Source organism: Coccinella septempunctata, chromosome 6 (assembly GCF_907165205.1).
Source record: "Coccinella septempunctata chromosome 6, icCocSept1.1, whole genome shotgun sequence".
Lineage (NCBI taxonomy): Eukaryota > Metazoa > Arthropoda > Insecta > Coleoptera > Coccinellidae > Coccinella > Coccinella septempunctata.
Window position 1 is genome coordinate 20,195,029 of NC_058194.1, and position 24,791 is coordinate 20,219,819.

General features: G+C 33.4%; 2 protein-coding genes and 1 long non-coding RNA gene across 5 annotated transcripts; 1 reads left to right on the top strand and 2 right to left on the bottom strand.

Annotated features, from left to right (window-relative positions):
- Window positions 1-237: 237 nt before the first annotated feature.
- Window positions 238-5,438, bottom strand: LOC123315140 (alpha-tocopherol transfer protein-like). The gene is made up of 7 exons (XM_044900716.1): window positions 5,288-5,438; window positions 3,220-3,357; window positions 2,971-3,130; window positions 2,050-2,302; window positions 627-737; window positions 465-567; window positions 238-401 (listed from the first exon to the last, which is right to left on the bottom strand). The coding sequence occupies exons 2-7, from the start codon at window positions 3,353-3,355 to the stop codon at window positions 319-321; spliced, it is 846 nt and encodes a 281-aa protein (XP_044756651.1). The 5' UTR covers window positions 3,356-3,357; window positions 5,288-5,438; the 3' UTR covers window positions 238-318.
- A 649-nt stretch (window positions 5,439-6,087) lies between these two features.
- On the top strand, window positions 6,088-6,818 carry LOC123315726. The gene is made up of 3 exons (XR_006537986.1): window positions 6,088-6,097; window positions 6,313-6,445; window positions 6,762-6,818. It is a non-coding gene; the product is annotated as an uncharacterized LOC123315726 (long non-coding RNA).
- A 4,865-nt stretch (window positions 6,819-11,683) lies between these two features.
- Window positions 11,684-24,184, bottom strand: LOC123315498 (acetylcholine receptor subunit alpha-like 1). Of its 3 annotated transcripts, none has more exons than XM_044901211.1 (8): window positions 24,052-24,184; window positions 20,413-20,617; window positions 19,242-19,286; window positions 17,053-17,162; window positions 16,505-16,685; window positions 15,652-16,315; window positions 13,432-13,688; window positions 11,684-12,036 (listed from the first exon to the last, which is right to left on the bottom strand). In XM_044901211.1, exons 2-8 carry the CDS (start codon window positions 20,605-20,607, stop codon window positions 11,833-11,835), a joined length of 1,656 nt encoding a protein of 551 aa, XP_044757146.1. In that variant the 5' UTR covers window positions 20,608-20,617; window positions 24,052-24,184; the 3' UTR covers window positions 11,684-11,832. The 3 variants fall into 3 exon arrangements, with proteins under 3 accessions (XP_044757146.1, XP_044757148.1, XP_044757145.1); XM_044901213.1 differs by having other exon boundaries at window positions 20,413-20,673; window positions 24,052-24,179; XM_044901210.1 differs by having other exon boundaries at window positions 24,048-24,151.
- Between the last annotated feature and the right edge of the window lie 607 nt (window positions 24,185-24,791).

The following is a 24,791-nucleotide window of genomic DNA, read 5'->3' on the forward strand; positions in this document are numbered from 1 at the left end:
AGAATTAGAGACAGCCTTATATTATTATGGAACTACATCAGAATTCAAGTGTAACAGGATGAAAATTGAAACTGTATTACAATTAACTTTTTTTTTAATGGTTGTTGTATGAAATGTACTGGGCGTCTCTGACGTTAGTCAATAAAGAATCTCAAATCTCTCTCTCTCAGTTGCCCGGAATTTCATTTCATAAATAAATTTCCTATTTTCATCCAATTTTCTCACTAAAGCAGCAAATTTCATTTTTATTGCGAATTTATTGGAATCGGAATAAAAAAACAGTTTATACAGATAAGCACATAATAATTCAGATTGATTTCATTTGTTCATCATGATATCATTTATTCTTTCCAGTTCATCATATCTGCTCTGGAATTTTGAAAACTGCCTCTCGAGGAAATCTGAAAAGAAAAATCGATATTCAAACTTCTCTTTTTTTCCTACTCCGTTTTTGATAGACTCACCATTCAATTCATCTAAAGATTGGCCTTCTCCACCGAATTCTTTAGGTAATATATCTTTAGATATGAAATTCGCTACATCTTCGGGATTCTCGTGAATGTGGATCTGAAAGAACGAAAATCGATTGAATGAAACAGAATGACACTGCGTTGTCTTCCACATACGCGTTTGAACACTTTGGGATTCAACACTGCTTTTATAACAGCTATCAAGGTATTCATGTATCCTGGACTATTGATGAAATGTATCGCTTTTATAGATGTAGGGAATACCTCCTGGAATTAAAAAAGATCATTGGAATCGAAGTTTATGATGCTGACAAGAAAATAAATGGAATATACGCCCATACATGAAACAGTTAGAAACTTTATTTTCAACAATTTCAGATTGCAATTACAAAGGTAGTAATGATTTATTGGTCTGGATGGATTCCTTCTAAAGTAACACAATTTTATGTTATGAATTAAATTATTTATTGTATGAATACTCTGAATATATTGTATTGAGAAGATTACACGGGTCAACACCAAATTTGACTTTGACTGCAAATCATAAAATTTCGATAGTTTAGATCCTAATTAGACGAAAAAAAAAATATATGGCATGAAAAAGTTTGCTTCTGTGTTTAGGAGACTGATTCAACGATAGCATTTACAATAAAAACAAGCAACATGGGGAGCCCATGGCTTGTCTTGATTCCAAACAGGAAAGTCAAAATATGCTTCATAGGCTTCAGAGAGAACTTGAGATGTCTTTAATTCGTATTTCACGTCACGAATTATAATAAATTGACCACATATAAAACAAAATGCATCAGCATCGTATTTACACTTTCTTGACGATATTTGAAGTTTGTCTGAGCTAGTAAACAACACCTGATCATTGTTTATGACTCGAGTGCCCTCTAGCTACACCTTGTAAACGTAAACACCCCACTTTCATCGGCCGGTCTTTTTGAATTATTAAAAATTATAAAAAAAATGAAGAACGAATATTAATACTATAACTATCACAAAAGCAAACTTTATACCAAAAAAAGTTATTTTCTTTTCGTTTTTGTGCATAATTAACCGGAAAATCCTAATATAAACGTTAGGACAAAGAACAAAAATTTTTTTGTAGAGTCGTGTTATTCGAACGAAAATTTCATATAATTTATTCACAGAGAATTATATACCTAATTTCTTATTAATCGATTACCTATTTATTTTTTTCATTAATCCACAAAAGTTTTTAAAAGTGTTTAGCCCCATCTTGAATATTTTTGATATTTTCAACCTTTTTAAGAGTTTAAAAAAAAAACAATATCAAATTTCTAGACTCGTTCATCTTCTGGATTGATTGAAATCGAGTCATCGAGTTATATTTGACAAGACCGTTAATTATCACCCCTCAAAATCTCCAAAGACGTCCATAGTGACTATAGAGATGCCGATATTAGGCTAGAATCCAGAATTGCTAAAAATATCAATTGTTCTTCTCCAATATATTCCTACAACATACTCTTAGCGAATCCAAATTTGAATAAATGATGCATTATTCCAATAATTGTAGGACTTTAATTTAACTTAATTTGATCCAACTGACCTGGGTTATTTTTGCAAGCTTCCGTAAAGTGCCAACTCCAAAATAGTAGAGATGCGTGAAAGAACTCCCTTTCAAATCACAAACATAAATATCTCCTAATGAGTAAACATTTTGTACCAGTTTCAATTCGGAAATATTAACAACATGTCCACAAAAATCGTTTGGAACGAAGCTCTTTGGATTTTCATCGATTAGTTTGAAGAAATTCACAGTATAATTCTCGGGTGTGAGTTTTGGAGAGAAAACGAAGTACCTGCAAAAACCTATAGGAATATAACGAGCCTTAAAACTTTATTTATTATTTATTGTGTTTTATTTTGAAAAGGTGTTGTTACTTTCGCCTTACTTTACAGGTACTCTTTTTCGTACTTTGCTATAATAAGAATTGTATCCATGTATCCATTATGTGGTCAGAATAAAGCAAGGAATTCATATTTTTACCACACAATTCTTTTTATGTTCATTTTAATTAATTATAATTGAGGTATAAGGTATAACGTTACCACGTCTCCAGACATTGAGAGAAGATTGCAAATACAAATACCAGAAATAATCAACTATAAAATTTGAAAAACATCGAAGAGGAGCACTTAAAAATTAATTTATTTTTATGACCTTCATTGATAATCTTCCGAGCAACGTTTCTTATAAAATTCCAAAATTATCCACAGAAAACTCAGACCATGAAGATAAAATATAGGTATTAAAATTAACAGTAGGTACTATATATCAGTTATTTTTTCTCATAGAAAAAGCATTTGGGAGAATATCGCTGTTGATTGTATTAAGTCAGTACATATATCTCAACTCATTTCGAATAATGGATTCATCACAACTGAATATTCTGGTGAATCAAAATCGAAGATAACAAAAACTATCTATTGAGAGAACAGCTGCAAACATTAATCAATACATACTTACGAAACATTCATGGTTTCCTTCATATTTGCATGTTTAGGATGCTTTCCTTCAAAGAATTCTGGTATTTGTTTTCTGATTTTGTAGTACATTGCCAGTTTTTTCTGAGTAACCTCTACTCTGAATTTGTTACGTATGAGGAACATTTCTATTATATTTTTACCTAGAAATGGAAGGATATTAATATTACACGAACTGATTTTGAGAAAAGACTGCCGAAATTCTGATTTCCTTCTCTTTTCATATACTCACTCATCTGCTCAGGAAAGTTTTTCTCGCCTATCCATTTCTCAATTGCCGCTATTTTACTATCTGCATCATCTTCGGTTATTCCCAAGGATTGCAGGGCTTTGATTCTGGGACTAGTTTCGGTTATCTCGTCCACCATTTCTGAAAGTCAACGAATTCGTTCAACACTTTCGTCATAAAATGTGCTCTAATTTTTGAATAAGTTATTTTATAGGTATCTTCTGATGGAAAATCCTGCATATATTATTGAAATTCGATCATCATCGATTTTCTGACTTCTTTCAATATTCCTTCTCTACAACACTTAAATTAAATTAATTCAATTTTTTTCTTCGGAAAGCATGACATGAAAATGTCACAATATTTTTTAATTCAGCGATATCGAAATTTGATATACTTAGAGTAAGGCATAACTGAATGATCACTAAGATGTGTACCTTTAGCTTGTTCACCCTACGCTCTAGAGAATTTCAGTTTTTCTAAACATGGAGATCCAAAATAAGTGGTAAGATTTCTTCAAATGAAATACACAGTCTGTTTTTACTTATTTGGAAACCATTTGATGTTTTAGTTTTTCTTTATCCATCTCAGACATATACGTTAATAGCAATATTTCTGATAAAAAATGTCCTTTGACTAAGCGAGTAGGAAATATATCGTGTTTTTTACTTTACTGTTTCTCATGAGCTATTTTGTTGAATATGATTTTTTTGTAACTATATGCCAACTTTTTTTTTCAAATTTTATATTTAGATATAAAATTTGAAAAAAAATATGATTAGTAATAGTATCTAATAAATAATGGAAAATAAAATAAATATGGATTGAAGAAAAATTAAAAGTATGGATATGGAATCATTATCTAAAATTATTATCTAATAATAAATTTATAAATTATGAACTGATTATTCCTAACAATAAGAGATCTATTATTGGCAGTTAAGGTTGATTTTATATAGTCTATAGTAGAGATAATGATAGCAACCATCGTAACAAATTGTAAATTATGTTAATAGGGATATCCCGGAAACTGAAGATGAGCTTCAGGAAAATTTCTTCAAATTTCTTCTCTTATTTGCACTTTTTCAATGGGGATAGGATAGAATGAAGTTTAAAATTGCTTTGAAATATTAAAAACAGTTTTCAACACAATCCTATCAAACATTTTTACATAAAAATTTCCTCGAGCATCCAAAAAATGCTTTTTCATTTGTGTAAAAACTAAAAATAATTTTATCGCAATTGAAATGATAATCAAAAAAAGAATAATGGAATGCTTGTGATTCTAAAAATTCCTAAGCCTACTTGACAAGTTTGTAAATTTTTCCTTATTTATTCCTTATTTGATGAATATCATAATCCGTCAACCAATATTTATTGATAAAAGAAGATAAATTTTTTACTTATCGTCTAATTGAATTTCTCACAAAATGACCATTATTGTCGTACATTTTTATTTCCAATTCACGATAATATCACACTTACTCATAATGCAAAGAATAGCAGTATTGAAATGAAAGTTCAATGATCATACGAGGTCGCGTATTTTTATATAAAGTTCACTTGGAAACAATTTTATCTCCAATTATTGCATTATGGAAAAATTTTCGGACAAAAATTTCCAGAGTTTGAAAGTGTGCATGCAGTTCCTAATTTTTGCACCAAAATGTAAAAAAAAATTTTAAAAATGTTGGCTTTCTTCAACTATTGGATTTGTCAAATAAGTCAGTATTTACCACTATTTACTACATACTAAGGTATGAAATATGCAATTTTTTTTCCAAAGATTGAACCAGTTTATGTTTGTAAAGAATGATTTCTTTCTGTTTTTTTAAATGAGGATTAATTTTTTGAAATTTTTCATACGAGTAGGATCTAGCTCCTACAAAATGATTGCTCCATTAAATGAATGTCGAAAAAATTTCATTGTTACTTTTCAAATCTCAATAAATTGAGAATATTTATCTATAGATAGCACCATATTTTCAATGAGGTATTCAGGTGAATAATACAAAAATAAACTGATCAAAAATGCCTCACATAAATTACTAATGTTATGAATTAGACTCACTTGATAATTTTTTGGACTATAAAAATAATCAAATATAAATTTCAGTTATCACAATCGAATATTGTTTATATTTCGCTTCATTGTTCTCAAAGCGCTTTCGTTACAGACAGAAATAACACGTTTACTGAGTAATCAGAGATTCCTTATCTTGGAATATCCTCCCCACTACGACCCAATTCATGTTTAACCTATTCGCGATAGATAAGGATAAAGACATAGATTAAATAGATGGATCATAAGCTATTTTCCAGACTGTTCATTTTTCAAATTATTCCCACTTCCAAAAACCACCAATGAAATGAATTTTCGCTTGTTTTCCCCTCCAGATCGCTTCTAAAATTTCTAAGACGGCGTGTGTATTTGTAATTGTCAAAATATTATTTCAATCATTCACGTCGTAATATTTTGGAAAATAAGCAGCGATGTGCCGTAAAAACGTGTGTTTGAAATAAAAGTGCAATTTATACACGAAAGAGGAAAGCGATTTATTTATTCTGGTAAGTTTTTGATATTTTATTCTTGTTTGAGTTCACGACTTTATGAAATCAGGGGAGGGAGTTAGGGCACGCCAGGGTCGAATTAAGTTTGAATCCCATCTAATGATGGGATTGAAATGTTGAGTTTATACAATCAAATAATTGATTTCAATTTTAGATTTCCCAGAAATGAAACCAGACGACAGCAGTGGAGAGTTGCACTGGGTCTTGAAAACAATTTACACTTTTCTTGTAATTTATACTCCAGACTTTAGTATAATGAGAGTAATCGACTTTTACCGTAAATTTGAAAAAAGATGCCATCCCGAGTGAGGTAAGGTAGGTAGTTTTCCACTTATTTAACTCGCTTTATTGTCTGATTATCACTTTCTTTGGAATTTTGCAAGTGATTTCTGACTACTTCTGAACTTGAAATGTATAGTAGATTTTTTCTTATTATATAATGCTTTTTAGTATAAACATTCTTCCTGGTTTCGAGATGAACAGTAGAACGAGATTTTAATTGCTTCAATAATGTTGTAATTATAGCCAATACTGTGCCAAACCTGTTATCAGTACTGGGGTTTTTGAGGAAAATGGGAACAATATCAAGAAACACGAATGCCAGTTCAGGATTTGCAGAAATGAAAGCTTCTTGTAGTTCAAGGATAAAACAAGTGAGGTAAATACCTACCCAGGGAGGTATACAGAATTCCTTATAAATTGCTATGGCAAATAGAACTCGTCTTAGGAATGAAAATCCATAAAAATGAGCTGAGGTCATGTTTGGAACTTTTTGTGAAAATTAAAAGTTTCCTTTATTTCTAAAATGTATTTCAATGTAAAAATTATGCTACTACTGTAATTATGATTACAATAATGACCATTCAATTAGAGCTCGGATATTCCCATTATTTTTATGATTTATTAAATGAAAATGTCTGTTATCAGGATACCTCATATTTCGAAGTAAAACTTCAGTTGAAAAATTGTTGCAGGAGACAAGCGGAGAACAGAAATTAAAAAACAGCTAATGGACGTCAAAAAACCGATTTTAAGATTACGAGTGAGTCCTCAGTACTTCAAGAAAAAAGTTGCTGCCCTACAAGCAGTTCCTAATTCATTGGAAAGAAAAATTCAAGATGAAAGCTTGGAAAGCTTTGCTTAAAAGTTACATTATTATTGAGATAGAGCTTACAGTTTCGTAAAATAACTCTTGATTATTATGCACTTCAACACCAAAAAGCACTTTCGAGGTGGTATAAAAATTTGAAACAGGAAGCAGGTTGTTGAACTAGGTATTTAAGTTGCTGAAAAACACTGCTCTTTAGTTTATATGCAATATAACATAATTCAATTTAAAACTGCCAGTAAAAAAATATTGATGCTTCATCTAGAATTGAGGGATTCTTTTATGAGTTACTGTATACAATAAGAAATAATTTCCTATTTCACAATCATTGGTTCATGTTTACAGTATTACATTACTGTTTCATTCAGCAAAATCTGTACGGAAGACTTCAGGATTTCTTCAATGAACAAACTCTTTTAGATTCTCATTATACAAATTCCATAAACTTCAGCTGCTTCCACTTCTATTGATTTGAGAATTAACCATTCTAAAGGGAATTTTTTTCATGAGAGTAATTTTTGGTTTTCAGTTTATGCTTAGTGAATAAAATTTCAAATAATCTGTATGTAGGTTAGGGTCATATTGACTATTTGTGTATGGTAACATTGTATTCAAAATAAATTCTTTTTTACATAAGTTGTTTTGGTATTACATATTAGTTCTACATCCCTTTGATTAGTTGTCATAAGAAAAATACTCGAAATCTTTGCATTGAAACATATTTCCATTCGATATAAAATTATTGCTGACTACCTGAAATATTCACAGTGTGACTTGTTCTGAATCCGCCCCTGTCCAGTTCCCCCACCCAAGATATCCAAATTCATATTTATGGCAGTATTTTGTGAACGCGTTTTTGTCGAGATGCTCTATCTCCTGTTTTATTAATCTATGGATAAAGATATATCAGACATTGTCACATTGAATTTTAAATTCTGGATAACCTTGGCAAGTTGTTCTTGGCTCGTTCGAGATGAATTGGAATTGATACAGAACAATTGTAAGGAAGAAACACTGCTCGAACTGACTCCAGAGCAGTTGATGTGAATTCTTAAAGTATCATTTTACACGAACCCAATAACAATAATAATCAATGTTAATGGCACGAAAGGTTTTTGTTTGCTTGTTTATCAGAATGTATGTCGAAGTTTGAAACTCTCACAAAGTTCATTTTTCATATTGTTAATCAACCCTGTAGTAGCAAATATATTTTTTGATTTCTTTTTCATATTGGCTAATATGCAGGCCCGGATCTAGGGGGGGGCAAGCGGGGCGCTTGCCCCGGGCGTCAGCTTAAGAGGGCGCCAAAATCAACCAGAGGTTAAATTTTTTTTTTAGTTTCTCGGAAAAAATTAAATTCCTAGTGCTAAAATCGAAACTGTAGAATGGAAATATGATAAACCATCACTATGCCAAAAATCTCCAAAATCAATGAGGGATCAATTAACTGTATAGGTATGTATTATTCAGTCATCTAGGAATGACCGCCACACTTGGGTGAAATAGGTTAAAAGATAGGATATGTCTACAATGTGTCGCAAGCATAGAGCCAGTAATTTATTTGCCTGGGGAATTACCGACTCATCCCCATTTCATCTGGAACTAAGGGCCAAAACTTCCGATTTTTGATGGACCATAACTTAAAAACTAATCCTTTCAGCAAAATTCTGTTCGCATATTCGTAATCTACGCCCTCGATTTAGTAGATACACCAATATTGGTGGAAATCACAGAGATCGAAAATTTTTCAAATTTTCCATACTGTATGAATTTTTTGAAAAATATTTTTGGTCTCCGATCAAAACCAAATTCGTACTGTACACTAATACGAGGGCGTAGAACACGAATATGCAAACAGATATTTTTTAAAAATTAAGTATTCAAGTTATGGTCGATGGAAAATCGGAAATTTTGCACCTTCGCGGAAAAAATTCTTCGAAATTTTGCACTAAAAGTGATTTATTTCTCAAAATACTGATCCTACAAAAAATCAAATTGCATATTCGTGATCTACGACCTCGAATTAATAAGTAAAATGACCCGGGTCGATATATGTCGCTGAAAAAATTAATTTTCGTTCGGAATAATTTCGTTCGTAAAGTGCGGGTAAAAACGATAGTAGAGTGAGGGTTGCAAACGACATTCTTGTAAAAACAAACTTTATTTTTCGAACGATTTCAACCCGAGTCATTTTTTCTACTAATTCGTGGTCGAAGATTACGACTAAGCAATTAGATTTTTACTAAGATGAGATGGGAAAAAAATAACTTTTAATGGAACAATGGGAAATAAAATAAGAGTGATTTTTTTCCTAAAGTACTCATTTTAGGAAAAATCTAATTGCATATTCGTAATCAACGACCTCGAATTAGTAAAAAAAAATCATGAATTTTTGGCCCGGTCAGAAAAAATCGTAGATCAGGGCCTGCTAATATGACTTCTATAAATCGTCCACAAAATGAAGCAAGGACCAATTGAATTACTACTTCGTCTGTTCATAGATGATACCTCCTCCACATCTGAGGTCGATCATATATTGCGTTGCGTAAATTCGCAATAATACAACCACTTTTTCTTCAAACTAGCTACAATCTACAATGTAACGAAACGTGTGATTTTTCAATTTAATACTACAGTATAGAAATCAACTAATATGTACTATCATTTTTTTTCTATCCAACGTCCACTTATTGGCGTCATAGAGCAATTACGATACAAAGATGCTGCTTCGATTCGAATTTTTTGCATTAATCTAAAATTGGCAACTGATATAAAAAAATTGTTTAGTTTACGTAGATTGGTAAATACTTAATATGTAAAGGTAGATAATTGGCTTTCGTTGTATTATAAGATCTCATTATCATCATTCCATGGAGTCCATGTTGCATGCAATTTTGTAGACATTTCATGTTGTGAAACACTTTCAAGAGGAAAATTGATAATTTTGAAGTGAACACTTTCTATTATCTATTATTGATTGTTCAGAATCAATCCACTTGATAAAATACACTTCGCAAAAAAATTAACGCACATTCTGAAAATCTCAATTTTAATGAAAGTTAACTCTACATTGACTTTATAACTTATTTTTTATGTTCTCTCGGGAAGGTTTTGAACGAAACAAGACACATTAAATGGAAGAAAAATTCGGGATTTCACCGAATCTTATGTGAAAGAAGAGAAATGAACAAGTTTCAAAATACTGAAATGCTGATAAGTGATTTAATACTTGGTATTTCCACCCCTTGCGTTAATTACAGCTCGGTTCATACTCAAAATGAGTGATCTTAAAATGTTCTGATCTAATCCTTCCCAGATTTCTCCGAGTTGGATTCCCAAGTCATTAAGAGTAGCTGGATGATTTTCTGAACTTCTCAGCCTTCTATTGAGGTTGTCCCAAACCTGCTCAATCGGATTGAGATCTGGACTTCTTGCTGGCCATTCTATTCGAGAGACTTCAACCTCTTCAAGGTACTCCTGAACGATGCGCGCACGATGGGGTCTGGCATTATCCTCCATAAAAATGAAATTTTCACCAATGTATGGGGCAAATGGCACTACATGCTCTTCAAGAATGTTCTTTATATATTTATCATCATTCATAGCTCCATTATCAACGACCACTAGGTCTGTGCGAGCTGTCAAAGATATTCCACCCCATACCATAATCGATCCTCCCCCGAAACCAGTAGTATTCAGGAAATTGCACTGAGCATATCTTTCATGTGGACGTCTGTATACAAGGGAACGTCGATCACAATGGTAGAGGCAGAATCTAGACTCATCAGTGAAGAGAACCCTTTTCCAATCGGCCTCTTCCTAATGGATATGCTCTCTCGCAAAATCCAAACGCGCCCTTCGATGGGCTGGGGTAAGAGCTGGGCCTCTTGCCACGACACGAGGCCTTAAATCATATTCTCTGAGGCGATTTCTTATTGTCTGAGGGCTAATTTGCACCTCATGAGTTTGCTCAAGCTGAATTTGAAGGAGGCGAGCGGTTGCAAACCGTTGTCTCAACGAAGGAACTCTCAAGTAACGTTCTTGAATGGCAGTTGTTACCCGTGTCAGAGACAAACTGTGTCTGCCCGTGGTCTACCCTGTCCTGGTCTTCGGACATTCATACCTGTCTCCCTGAATCGCTGCAACATTCTGGACACACTTGTATGGGAACCTCCAAACCTTTCTGCAATTCTTGTGTATGTCCGCACTTCTTCTACCGCTTGGGCACATTCCTCTTGGGTCAAATTGCGTGTTTCGCGTTGCATAGCGATCGAGTGTAGAAAATCAAACGAAAGAAAAACTATTGATCAATAGAATTGATCGAGAACAACTGATTTTAGAATGGAGCCAATACATTCAAAATTTGATAATACCATCTTTTTTTATTCCTGCGTGGAAAAAACATCTATATTGAAGAAAACCGTTGAAAGTGGATAACATATGCATGCATAATTCTGATAAAAATAATTATCATTGAGAACACCTTCAGTTGTAGAATAAATTTGAGATTTCCATAATGTGCGTTAATTTTTTTGCGCAGTGTATGTGTTAAACACTAGTTTCAATCGAAATAATTCAACTGAAATGAGCACACTTCCTAATTATTTCTGTTAACATTATTGTTTTGATTGTTTTTCTCATGAGAGTAGTATAACTCAGTATAATAACGTAATGAACATCGTTTGATCATAATACACGTTGAGTTTGTTTCTATTATGTTGAAAATTTTCGAATTAACTGTAGGAAAAACGGTGTGGAAAGTTCACTAGGGAAAATACTTCTTAGGGTTTTATATTTTTTATTCATAAACTCCAAAAGAGTTCACTCAAGAATAAAATTTCATTTTCTAATAATGATACAAATTCAATAAGTTAACAATAATAATATTAATGATTATCTTCTGTATTGGGTCAATTATTGGATAATAAATACTCTCCTTATAACTCTTCCGGAACCATTTTCAATAGTGCCATCTTTTTCTTAGCCACCTTCGAAATCAATACGTCTATTGGTTTATTGGTATCATATAACGATGGTGCATTGAAAATTATAATTCCCGTACCAATAATACACAAAAGAGTGAAAATCCATAGAAACAGTCTGTCTAGCACCATGGCGACGTACTTCCAATCCTCTTCCACCTGAAAATGCACAATTTATCAGAAATGGTACCAATGGGCAATTCTCCTCAATTTGGGTTATCACAGCATATGCAAATTTAAACTGAATAATTATGAGTTCCATTCATGAATGAAACTATTCAAAATCATTCTTCAAATATGAGCTTTCAATATTTAAATCGCTTCGTTTCTAGTTCACGATTTGGCAACAGCGCCTACTAGAAAATAAAAGAACAATGGTTTGTTTATAAAATAACAGCTGTTGATTTGCAGCCATCATAAGGCGCGTATTCGCTGTCGAGCCTTAACAGCAACCGGCCATAAAAATCCCATAAAATTTTACGACCTTCCTCGTTCGTCGCAGACTTCATGGACAGCCATCTTTGAATATCTCATCAAGATAGTGTATTTGTTGTTCTCTATTATCAACGCATGTTTCAGTCGATGTTGCCAACTTGTGCATTAGAAACGAAACGCTTCAAATTTTAAATACCCATTTTCAATTTTCATTTTTAAGTACTTAAAATAATTTTTTTTGGAAACGGTTGAAATGGTTATTTCAAAATGTGACGTTTCAAAGATATTTCATAAAAAATACATAATTTTCTTCAGAAGGAGTATTCCCTATTTTTCATTGAAATTTCATAGCACTGTTGGAGTATAATCGTTAATACTTAGATTGAGTTGAGGGTGATAAAGAATCAACAGAAGGATGCATAGACAATTCTTGACAGAAGTAGGAAAACTTTCTTGGGAAATTCATTTTGATATAAACGAAATTAATTCAGACACATAACAGCCACTTGGTGTAAAAGCAACTAGTGTTACGAGCCAAATCGAATTAGCTTAAAGCATTGACAGAAATACCATTTCGTCGAGAAAGAGTAGATATGCTCGTCAGGGCAACACAACTCCCACCTCGACGAATTGATGGCCTTCGAGTCAGTAGTCGCTACGGTGAAAAAATAAAACCTAGCGTCATCTGACACTAAACAAGCTCCAACTAAATTCACTTTCCTAACTCTCAGAGTGAAGATGGCAGCATGAATCTCATATTGAGGTAAATCAATCAGGGAGAGGCAGTGCCTCAATATTGTAGGCGTTATTCATTTTATGATTTTTGTATTAGTGGCAGCGCCCACCAAAGTAGCATAGCACTGACATGGCACATACATGACAAAGGCGATTCATAATTTTCAGATATCGCACATCTGAAGTGAAGTTTCAGTTATTATTTTGCATCGTTTTTGTCATGTATGTGCCATGTCAATGTTACGCTACTTTGGTGGGCGGTCTCCCTTAGGAACAACGCACAACGGTCACTGCCATGCCATGAATTCGAACGTTTCCGCGCTCTACTTCTCCGCTTGATGACCGCAATACGCGGTTTCTGCAATGTTCAGAAGGAACTCTTACATTTTCGAACGCATCCTTGTTCCTCACATGCTGAGCTATGAATCTCGAATCGTTGATGGTTTTATCCATATCATGCAAGTCAATCTTATCGAAGCAGGGACTTTCGTCGCTCGCACTGAAAATATTCGTCCTACAACTGGCCGGACTGTAAAGTTCTTCGTCACCTCCGCTCAGCGGCACTGTGGGATAAGGAACTTCCCGAAAACAGGTTCCCATTCGTGATGCTACTTCCATATCGTATCTGGAAGGATGCATAGCTGAAAATTCGAATATAATATAAAATTGGGATCAAACCACTTCATATTTGACAATAAATATTTGCGAAAAATGCATTAAGTCTATAAACAGAAAAGTCCAATTAAATCCAGAAATGTTTTCCGGATACTTGAAGCAGTTCTGTTTCGGGATCCGGAAAACATCTATTATATTTTCATTGAAAGAACATGAGGCATCTCTTGGAAATGTCGGTGGAATTAATTGAAAATCAATTCAATTCAAATATTCAACTCCGAGCCATTTACAAACAAGTGTCGTTGTCGAGATTCTTATTACTTCATCCATTAGGATGAAATAATAGATAATTTTAAAATATTAATCCCCTAATCTGAAGGGAAAAAAAGACCGAATACAATACAACTTGTGATTCTAGTTTTTTCCACATTACATAGGTACTTTTGTCAGCAGTGGAAAAGTATTCGATTGATGTAAGGTTAATAGTGGGTTTCATAAAACTTTGATTGTCCGATCAACGATTTGACAGTTACTCGATTTCTAAAACGATTTCATTGAAACCTTTTCATTTTTGAATACATTGAAGAACTAACAATTGAGAATCATTGAATGGACGTATGAACATCATAATTTGATCCGAGAATGATATTTTGAGTGATCATCCTGAATTATCGATTGAAAACAAATTGACGTCTATTCGTCAATCAAGCGTTTATTACCGGATCAAGCTTTATGAAATCCGGCGTAAGTTAATTTTTTTGTATTTAATTACTTAATTTTTGCTGGAAATGTGAATGATGCTCGTTAATTTCTAATTGATTATGACGCTTTGTGTAAAGAATGTTGAATTTGATAGAAAAGAAATTCAATTACTATCTAAATACAATTACTATCTAAATTCAATTACTATCTAATTCAATTACTATCTATACGCTGAGAAGAATAAAAATATAATTCACCATCAAATTCGACGCACATGGAAATTTAATGATGGTTTTTCATTATCTTTATCAATCAATCATTCTTCTGATAATTTTATCTTATTGTTTGTTATTTTCACGATAATTATTCGCAAGAAAACAATGTTTTTGTTTGTATAAATTGAAGCTAATGAAAATAGCTACAAATATGATCATAAAGACGTTGAAAATAAACAACGTGAATATCAGCAGGAAAAAATTGAAAAGACAACAAATGTTTTTATTTATGCTGGACCACATGTGGAATCAATTATTATATGACAGCTTTTTCTTTCATCTGAGCTTATTATGCAAAAAGTATGTATATATTCAGAATTTTTAAAAGGATTCTTTTCCATTACATTTTCGAATTTGTGGAAACCTTTCCTGAATTCCGCTAATTTCTAGAGTCAATTTGTTTTATTCTTGAAAGTATCAACCATTTCTTTCGTTTGTGTGTAACGAAAACCCCATAATAATTCAACCTTCACCTATACGTAGAAATAGAAAGTCATTAGGCCTTAGATCTGAGTATTACAGCGATTGACCTAGTCTTTCTCTGTCTTGAGAATTTAAAAACTCATTTACTCGAGTAATGAACACTGAGTTACTGTAATGCACCATTCTGAATTGCTAGAGTGAAAACATAGTGATTTCAATAAATAGGCGTCTTATATCTTTTATAGTTGGCTCTTTTCACGAAAAACTTTTGTTGTTGGAATCAAAAGCTTGGAGAGAATATTCTCAGGCATATTCAATTTGTCTTTAAAAGATTACATATCATCTTCATTTATCCATCCTTAGTTCAAATTGCATCAACATAATCTTCATAAAATTCATAATATGCCAAAAGTGGATAGATTTTAATGCAATTTGCCAACCTCGGAGAACAACACTGTTTTCTTGAAAATTCGGGTAGGTTTTTTACTCAGAGTACAATCAACATCAGGTGCGATGAGTAAAGTTTAAGTACAATTTTTCAATACTCAGCCCAGCTCTAAGAGAGATCTTGTACCGCTATTGAACTTACCAAAATCATAGTTATCCAGGGATTTATCATACGCTTTACATCTATCTAACATTGGTATTTGTATGATGTCTGTGAGAACATTGCTGTCTTGACTTTTTTCATCGTCGTCGTCTTTGTTCGGCCTCTGTATGAATAGATACTTAGGCAATATATCGATGAAGCAGATCCTCACCCAAGGAGCTAGTTTGTGGGTTACTGGAGATCTGAAGTTCACGTTCAAAACAACAATTGTTACAACAACAGATAATGTGCACAGCAACATTGTAAAAAGCAAATATTTTCCTAGAAGAGGCACTGTGATGGAAGTTGGAGGAATAATTTCCACCAATAATAGGAAGAAAACGGTAAGTGATAGTAAAATAGATATACAGAGTGACACCTTCTCGCCTGAGTCAGACGGCAGATAAAATACGAGAATGGATAGAAAAGATATTCCAACGCACGGTATTATCAGGTTCACGGTATAAAATAATGTTTTTCTCCTTAGTGTAATATTGAAGATGATGTCGGGGTATGGTTCTTCGCAGCAACTGTAGAATTTTTCATTGCGTACTGCTGGCACACGCATTATGTCCCATTCAACTGATATGTAGTAGTCTTGAAGGTCTATACCTACATCGATTTTGTTGGAGTCTTGTACTTGTTGAAGGTGTCTCAGATCAACCTGCAAATTTCATAGAATTGAAATTCTGAAAGTTTACTTCAATATTGGGCAGTTATTTCTTTTTTGTACGCTGTGTATATTCACGATAGTTAGGTCCGCATTATCCACGAGGCACGTGTGATAGTCTCGTGAATATTTTAACAATAGCATATAGTTTTACTAGGGGATCATAAACATGGAATGACTTACCATGTAGCCATCGTAAGTCCAAGAACCAAATTTCATAAAGCAAGTTTGTTCGTCGAAAGGAAAATACTCAACATCAATCTCGCAAAACGATTTATAAATTGCTGGTGGGTTCCAGATAACTTTCCCAGTATGGTGGAGAATTGCTTTTGTCATTATTGTCACTTCATAGTTACCATCAGCACTGTGGAATGAGTTAATCAATTCAGAAGACTTCTATGAAACAATGTTCTTCATTTATTACAATAGCTTCGATTATTTTATAGAAGCTCAGATCATTATTTTTATAGTTGCTTTGACTGTTTTCGTCATAATGTTACTTAATTATACAATATACAACATTTTTGTTTTTATATTCTGCTGGAAAAGTAGCGCAAATTGGTCAATACAACCCCATTCTTATTGAAATTAATTTGAAATGATGTGTCACCGAAACTCATATACTAAAGAAATGGTTCGTGTGACTATAAAGTGTAGGGCATATACATCGTATCGATATGATACCTAATACTCTTCGCTTCTATTCTTCAATGCTTTTTATACATACTCACTTATTATAGAGTACTATATCTGGCAGCCAAATATGTTCTGAAGGTACGTGGAGGGTTTCCACCCCTCCGTAGTCCTCAGGATTCCATTTCAACTTATAATCATTCCACTCCTATTACAGTCGAAGAAATTTAAAATTAACTAATGAAAATATTCTTGTAAGTATTCATGGGCGCCCGCAGAAATTTTTCTCAGGGGGGGCAAAATATCATCTACGATTAGTTTTACTGAAAGAAAAATTTCTCTAACGGTGTCTATCAGAATCTCAGGGGGGGCCGTGGCCCCCCCTGGCCCTCCCCTGCGGGCGCCCATGTAAGTATTAAAAATATAAAAAGAATTAAGACACATTTATATTTCGGTACCTCTATTTCGTAATATATCATCATCAACATATAAATTTAAAAATTATTTGAAAATTAAAGGATACAGGAATTATGTCATAAACGAAAAAATACTTAAAAGAAAGACGGCATTATCTTCTTGTACTATGAAACGCGGAAATAATATGTATGTATATTTTTTGTTTCTGTATATATTATGTTTGCAATGATCCCTTCCTACGTGATTGTCTATATTCTACATGATTGTTGTCTACGTAATGACTCGAAATTTTCCACCAAGACTTCTTTTTGAACCCTGTATCCATTTCGAATTTTATAAGAAACTCTGATGCACAAACAGAGTTCAATATCAGGTTGAACTCTCTTTCCATGATTCATACTGAATATTTTTGAGGTCCGTCAAATATATGTTTTTAACTACAATATACACTGCGCAAAAAAATTAACGCACATTATGGAAATCTCAAATTTATTCTACAACTAAAGGTGTTCTCAATGATAATTATTTTTATCAGAATTATGCATGCATATGTTATCCACTTTCAACGGTTTTCTTCAATACAGATGTTTTTTCCCAGCAAGAATAAAAAAAGGTGATATTATCAGATTTTGAATGTATTGGCTCCATTTTAAAATCAGTTGTTCTCGATCAATTCTAGTGATCAATAGTTTTTCTCTCGTTTGATTTTCTACACTCGATCGCTATGCAACGCGAAACACGCAATTTGAGCCAAGAGGAATGTGCCCAAGCGGTAGTTTTGCGAGAAGAAGTGAGGACATACACAAGAATTGCAGAAAGGTTTGGAGTTTCCCATACAAGTGTGTCCAGAATGTTGCAGCGAGGCAAGAGGCCCAGCTCTTACTCCAGCTCATCGAAGGGCGCGTTTGGATTTTGCGAGAGAGCATATCCATTGGGAAAAGGCCGATTGGGAAAGAGTTCTCTTCACAGATGAGTCTAGATTCTGTCTCTATCATTGTGATCGACGTTCCCTTGTATACAGACGTCCACATGAAAGATATGCTCAGTGCAATTTCCTGAATACTACTGGTTTCGGGGGAGGATCGATTATGGTATGGGGGGGAATATCTTTGACTGCTCGCACAGACCTAGTGGTGGTTGATAATGGAGCTATGAATGCTGATAAGTATATAAGGAACATTCTTGAAGAGCATGTAGTGCCATTTGCCCCATACATTGGTGAAAATTTCATTTTTATGGACGATAATGCCAGACCCCATCGTGCGCACATCGTTCAGGAGTACCTTGAAGAGGTTGAAGTCTCTCGAATAGAATGGCCAGCAAGAAGTCCAGATCTCAATCCGATTGAGCAGGTTTGGGACAACCTCAATAGAAGGCTGAGAAGTTCAGAAAATCATCCAGCTACTCTTAATGACTCAGGAATCCAACTCGGAGAAATCTGGGAAGGATTAGATCAGAACATTTTAAGATCACTCATTTTGAGTACCTATGAACCGTCGTTGCCGAGCTGTAATTAACGCAAGGGGTGGAAATACCAAGTATTAAATCACTTATCAGCATTTCAGTATTTTGAAAATGTTTCATTTCTCTTCTTTCACATAAGATTCGGTGAAATCCTGAATTTTTCTTCCATTTAATGTGTCTTGTTTCGTTCAAAACCTTCCCGAGAGAACATAAAAAATAAGTTATAAAGTCAATGTAGAGTTGACTTTCATTAAAATTGAGATTTTCAGAATGTGCGTTAATTTTTTTGCGCAGTGTATTTCAGGACATCCTTTTCTCGAGAACAGTGCTTAAGGAGAGAGGGTTTGAAGTACGCTTATTAGTTCAAACAGAAATTATTATTTGCAGTCTTTTTCAAGTTGCTTACCTGTTCTACCCAGACATTGGTTGTCATAATCTGATTTTTCAAATTCTGAAAAAAAATTACCATACATACTAAGTTAAAGATTATCACTTATCGTTTGGTAACAAGCAATAGTAGGTTTAACATATTTTTCATCCGGTAAACTTAAACTCAACTGACGAATTTTTTTACAATTCATCCTTAAAAATAATAATTAAGGAATGTTGTAGCACTTACTCATTCAGAAGAGAAAATAATGAGAATTCATGTATCATTTACATACTGCAATCTTCGAAAAAAGGTTGATTTATTCTTCTTTCGGCACAACTTCTATACATTTCTTATGATCACAAAATGATTGCTGAAATAGATCCCAATTATCTGAATTATCGCGAAGCAATATAGAAGAAAACCTATCTCTTGATGATTGACTCAACAATATGGTTTCGTTTAGGATATTAGCACGTTCGATTTTTACGTCGGAATGAAAATGGAAACCTCAGATTGCCGAATTTTTCTAATTTTTTAGAAACTCAAGCTATTTAATGAAATGGCTCATTTCGATACCAACTAACAGAAAAATAGTTAAGACCAAACTCTCGCCAATAAAATTAATCTTAATATTTCACAAATTCTTTTACAATAGTCACAATCTTCTTCTTGTGTTCAACAACCGTCGTAAGAATGTGAAGAAATAAGGAAACAATAATAGCAACTTGTTAACATAATGAGCACTTTCAATAAATAGTCTACACTTGTTTCATGCCAAATCGCATGATACAACAATTTTTTCAAGGAACCTGATGTAACTAATCAGATAGACTCGCATGTACTGGACCATTCATTGTCCAGCCAGATGTTTATGTTTTCTTCAGTTTTTCTGATGACGGAGTCACCTTCCACAGTCCCAGGACTGAAATTTAATGAAATTCTATCGGAATTCTAGGGGTTGTGTCTCAGCCATCTTGCATATTTTATAATATATGGACAATTTTTGGTGGAATTACTGGGTTTTGATGACTTCTATCTTCTGTCAAAAAACCTAAACGTGGAAAAAACTTTTCAGAGAAGGCAAGGAGAAACTGAACGTGATAACACTCTGATACTTTTATTGCTTGTTACCAAAATATGAACAGCCAAAACAAAATAAGGATTCTATGAATTTCACTAGACAAGTGCATCTCAACAAACTCACCACATCGATCAATTGTGCTAGTTTCAATCCCATCTTGACAGTCAATCGATCTGAATTGTTGCCTACAGGTCGGATAAGTCGATTGTAATTCGACAGAAGATCGTCGTAAAGACGTTTTGCATCTGGATTCCCGAGACATATCTTCAGAAATAGTGGTCCACACAGAAACCACCATAGTTCTAAAAATAGTTTCATCGCACCCTTTCTGCAAGAAGGGGAATCTGTTAGCTTTTCTGTGACGAACAAAACTGGTGGTGAAGGCTGCAGAAGAATAAATAAATGATGTGATATTATTTGCAGCTCTTCATTCCTCTTCATTCCATTTTTTTGCAGATAGCGGTGATATAAATGAACTTGAAACAGATGGGTGAGAGTAGTTTACCTTCACCCAACTGAAGATGCTACTGTGATAGCGAAACACGTGTCGTGGTTTAAAAACTCATTTTGTGGAAATCGTATGATCTGTTTTGAGTTCAATTATGGACCTTCATCAAGTTCAATAGTGACATTAATGCCGCGAATTGAACTAAGGGTCAAACGTTTGATTGCTCTATCAATTAGTTGACAATCAACGGTTTCGGTTGCCAGAATAAAATTATTCGCATAAATTGGCGAAGAGAGTCGATAAGTAATAGTTGATTAAAGATTCAATCAACTGTGATAACACTAAGTTTCCAAAATTGAATGATTGATTGAGGTATAAGTACATTCGGCAATCAATCGGTTGTAGTAGAACCATAATCTATTGCATATTTACTATAGGTCATGATGAATCAATTAGTTGATAAACAAATCCATATTGATTCGTTCTCATTCAATAATTCAGTTTTGTAGACTTATAAAGTTATCTACTACTACTACTACTACTTCTACTACTACTACTAGAGGTTAAGTTGAATTCAAAGCGACCGCTCTGTGAGAGCTAAAGAAACATTTTCGACCCCGATTTTCAAAAGATGGATGATGTATAATTTTGAGTTGTTTTCATGGAAAGCAATACCTAAGACCTAAGAGTTTTTTACGTAACCTACCGATGCGTACGATGAATTTTTCCAAATTCGAACTCGGCTTAAAATTTTAAAATAAATGCCCTGATTTGTATTTTCATTTCCTCCTGTGTGAAATAAAATTAGTGTTTTGATTGTCTTAGAGTTGTGTTCCTTGTTTTGTATTGTAAGATCAGGGTCACAACCGAGTGCAACAGACTGAGCTCGAGCTTTAAGAATTTGTTACATATAATTTGGCGCCCAAGGTAGGGCCAGAAAAAATCCTTTTTTTGAATTAACCTGAACACACTTCTTCCCCGGTGGAAGTCAATTTGGATTCCTGGTTAACCAAAATCCTCGTTTCGGGTGATTCGAAATTTTCTTGGGTCATTTTGTCTCGTTAAAAATTTTCAGTCAGGCACTACCAATGCACATTTTATCTCAGTTTTATAGAAATAATGATATATTTTTTCCTTCCGGTTGAATAATAATTTCGAATTGTCCAAGGCAAAGTGAACCTGCTTACAATATTTCGATTCGGACGTTCAAAACAGTTTACATACTTCTTTCTTCTTTTGTTTTCGAAAAATGAGTAAAAACTCATTTTTCGGCTTTTTGAAGTCTCTCTTTGGAGTCTTCATCTCGTAAAGTCTTATATATAAATATCCTCGTAAATATCGAAAAAAAATATAGGTACACGTTTTTATGTAGAATTCAGTGTCAAAGGTTCCTTTTGTCCACCACCATTCAAAAAAATATTAATACCTATATATCCCTGAAATGGTGACTGCGTCACTTAAGTTATTGTAGGATATTAGTGACATTCTACAGGCATCTGATATGCATTTTTTCAGGGATAATACACATCAGCAGATTCAATTCCATTTTATGATTAAGAAAGTGATAATGATAATTACATATATAGAAACTATGACAATGATGATAGTGCATGAAGAAACTCTCATTGCCATTGTAAATGAATTCAATTTAGTGGTCGTTTTGTTCTCGTTGCTCTATTCTTCGTATCGAATTGAAAGACAGAGAGCTTTCCAATTTCTGATGAAGGGTATCAAATGGAGTAAGAAATTGGCACATCGATTTTAAATACTGTCATAAAGTACCTCGAACATTTAAAAATAATAAAAAATATGTGCATGGTTATCCGTTAAAACCCTTCTTTCAAAAAAAACCTCAGCAGGTTGAATAAAAACACGCAATTTTGGGCATGTGTTGTAAATTCTTGGATGTGTTGACAGTTTCATATTTCTTCAGCCGTTTCAGGGTTCATTACAGTAATCATTCGAGCCATTTCATTCCCTCCATAAAGAAGGATATCTTGAATGTTTCTTCCAACAATCCTACAGCCTACAGGAAAACTTCATGTTTTGTGCATTTCATCCTTGAAGTGATTAAATTCATCGTAAAAACTTTCTTGATATAGGTAATCATAATATTTTATCTACAGGGTTGCTTAATAACATGCGACAAAATGCGGGAGGTGGTTTCTTATTCGAAATCATTAATAATGTTTATTCACGAAAAAGTGGGTTCAAATATACTCCTTGTGAGATATGAGATGTTCAGAGAATTTTTCTTCGATAATCATAATTCTTGGTTTTTCTTAAATTTACTTTATAATAACTTTTGTGATTTGTTTCCATAGTTGCCTAATATGAAGTTTTAGTTTTGTATATCTGGCGATTCGTGAAATTCGCGATTACATATAGACCCTCTATTTTATTGTACAAAATTCATTTGAAATAAATCAGGGATTATTGTTATATGTGAAAATTGACCATGCGTTCGGAGCTAGATCTGCATGTTTGATGAATAAACGTACCTCTATACACTTATTATTTTGTCAAACTTCATATACCTGCTTTCTTTTAGTTTTTACAAAATAACCAGATATGTTGAAATTAACGATATTTAACAATAACGTTATAACATTGACGTTTAAAGAATATATAACCACTATTAGAAGATTCGATTAAAAAAATAGGATTTTTAAACAGTAGGTAACAGTAGTCTTGGATGCATGGAGTCATAATGAATATTTTATAAAGCTCTGAACGATGTTCTATCACTATCTTTAAATAATAATATGATTCAAAATTTTGTAGGATCTATAGTTTGGAAAGAAAGCTATGCTAGCTCAGTCATTTGATCATATAAAAGAAATAATATCCAAATTCACGAAAATTTTGATGAAAAATTATGCTAGCTCAGTCATTTGATCATATAAAAGAAATAATATCCAAATTCACAAAAATTTTGATGAAAAATTTTCGTGAAAAGTTCGCAATCTCGCCAGAGAAGTAAAAACTTGTTATTCCAGAAGATCTATTCACGGAATACGTACTTATCCAAGGGCATTTGAATAATAAAAAATTCAAATACCCCCTTGATTCCTACAGATATCAACTCAGGAAATGTTCGAACAATTCAGTCCTTCTCTTCAAATTTGGAGAAACAGCTTTCGAATTTTTTTAATTTTTGCAGATATAAAACGATGAACTAACTGTACATGATGGTATCAAGAAAAAATAAGTTAATGCAGAGGAATTCTGCGCTAGTTCCCAGAATATCATCCCCGACCATCATTTTTCAAAGAATTCTCATTACCTACTAGTAGAATTAATTAAATACTTGCTTTTCACATGTTCATCCTGAAAATCTATCGGTGGAACATCCCACGAACTAAGCTGGACTCGTCACGCCCATCACTGCAAAATGTGGCAAGAGTGGATGCTGGATACACCAACATTCGGGAAATCTTTTCCCCCACTAATATGGATGCGGAGTTTCCACTGTCGGTAGCTTCCGACGGGGAAAGTCGATAGGGGTTCGTTATTACAGCGCGGCGCCAAACTCAAAGTGCACGAAATTGAATGAAGTAAATGGCAATTCGGGAATTGATGTCTGATTAAAACTTTGAAGTTTGGCAGACACTGTGGAGAGGAAGAAACACTTCAGAAGAAAAAATGTATGGAATTCATCATTGCCCTAACAACATGCCTCTTTTTCCAGTCAAAGCTTGAGTACTATGTTATTTTGAAAAAGGTACCTGATCAGAAAAGAATAGTATAATAATTCATCCATATTGGGAAGAAAATTAAAGAATATATAGCGTGTGAGTAGAAAGCAACTCACAAAATTCATGTATTTTCGGTATTCATTTTGTAAAAAAATGCTCCACCTTGTTTAACATCTCTAATTATGCAACTTTTGATGTATAATTGAGGGGTTTGTCATGAACCCTCTACGAGGGTTGGAAGATATAATTGAGTGTTCTTTCAATGGCAACCTTAAAATTTTGTGTCCGAAATGGATAGACCTGTTGTTGCTTAAGATGATTTGGCATTTTTTTTATCGACAGTGTACACACTACCT

What these genes read in the sequence shown, in the direction of transcription:
- LOC123315498 (XM_044901211.1), bottom strand. Translation starts at nt 20,607, where the DNA reads ATGAAACTATTTTTAGAACTATGGTGGTTTCTGTGTGGACCACTATTT. An exon ending in GATATAGTACTCTATAATAA is followed by an intron (nt 16,686 to 17,052) that starts GTGAGTATGTAT and finishes CTCATTCCACAG; the next exon opens with TGCTGATGGTAACTATGAAG. An exon ending in GGACTTACGATGGCTACATG is followed by an intron (nt 16,316 to 16,504) that starts GTAAGTCATTCC and finishes TGAAATTTGCAG; the next exon opens with GTTGATCTGAGACACCTTCA.
- LOC123315140 (XM_044900716.1), bottom strand. Translation starts at nt 3,355, where the DNA reads ATGGTGGACGAGATAACCGAAACTAGTCCCAGAATCAAAGCCCTGCAA. An exon ending in AAACTTTCCTGAGCAGATGA is followed by an intron (nt 3,131 to 3,219) that starts GTGAGTATATGA and finishes TTCCATTTCTAG; the next exon opens with GTAAAAATATAATAGAAATG. An exon ending in ATCCCAAAGTGTTCAAACGC is followed by an intron (nt 568 to 626) that starts GTATGTGGAAGA and finishes TCGTTCTTTCAG; the next exon opens with ATCCACATTCACGAGAATCC.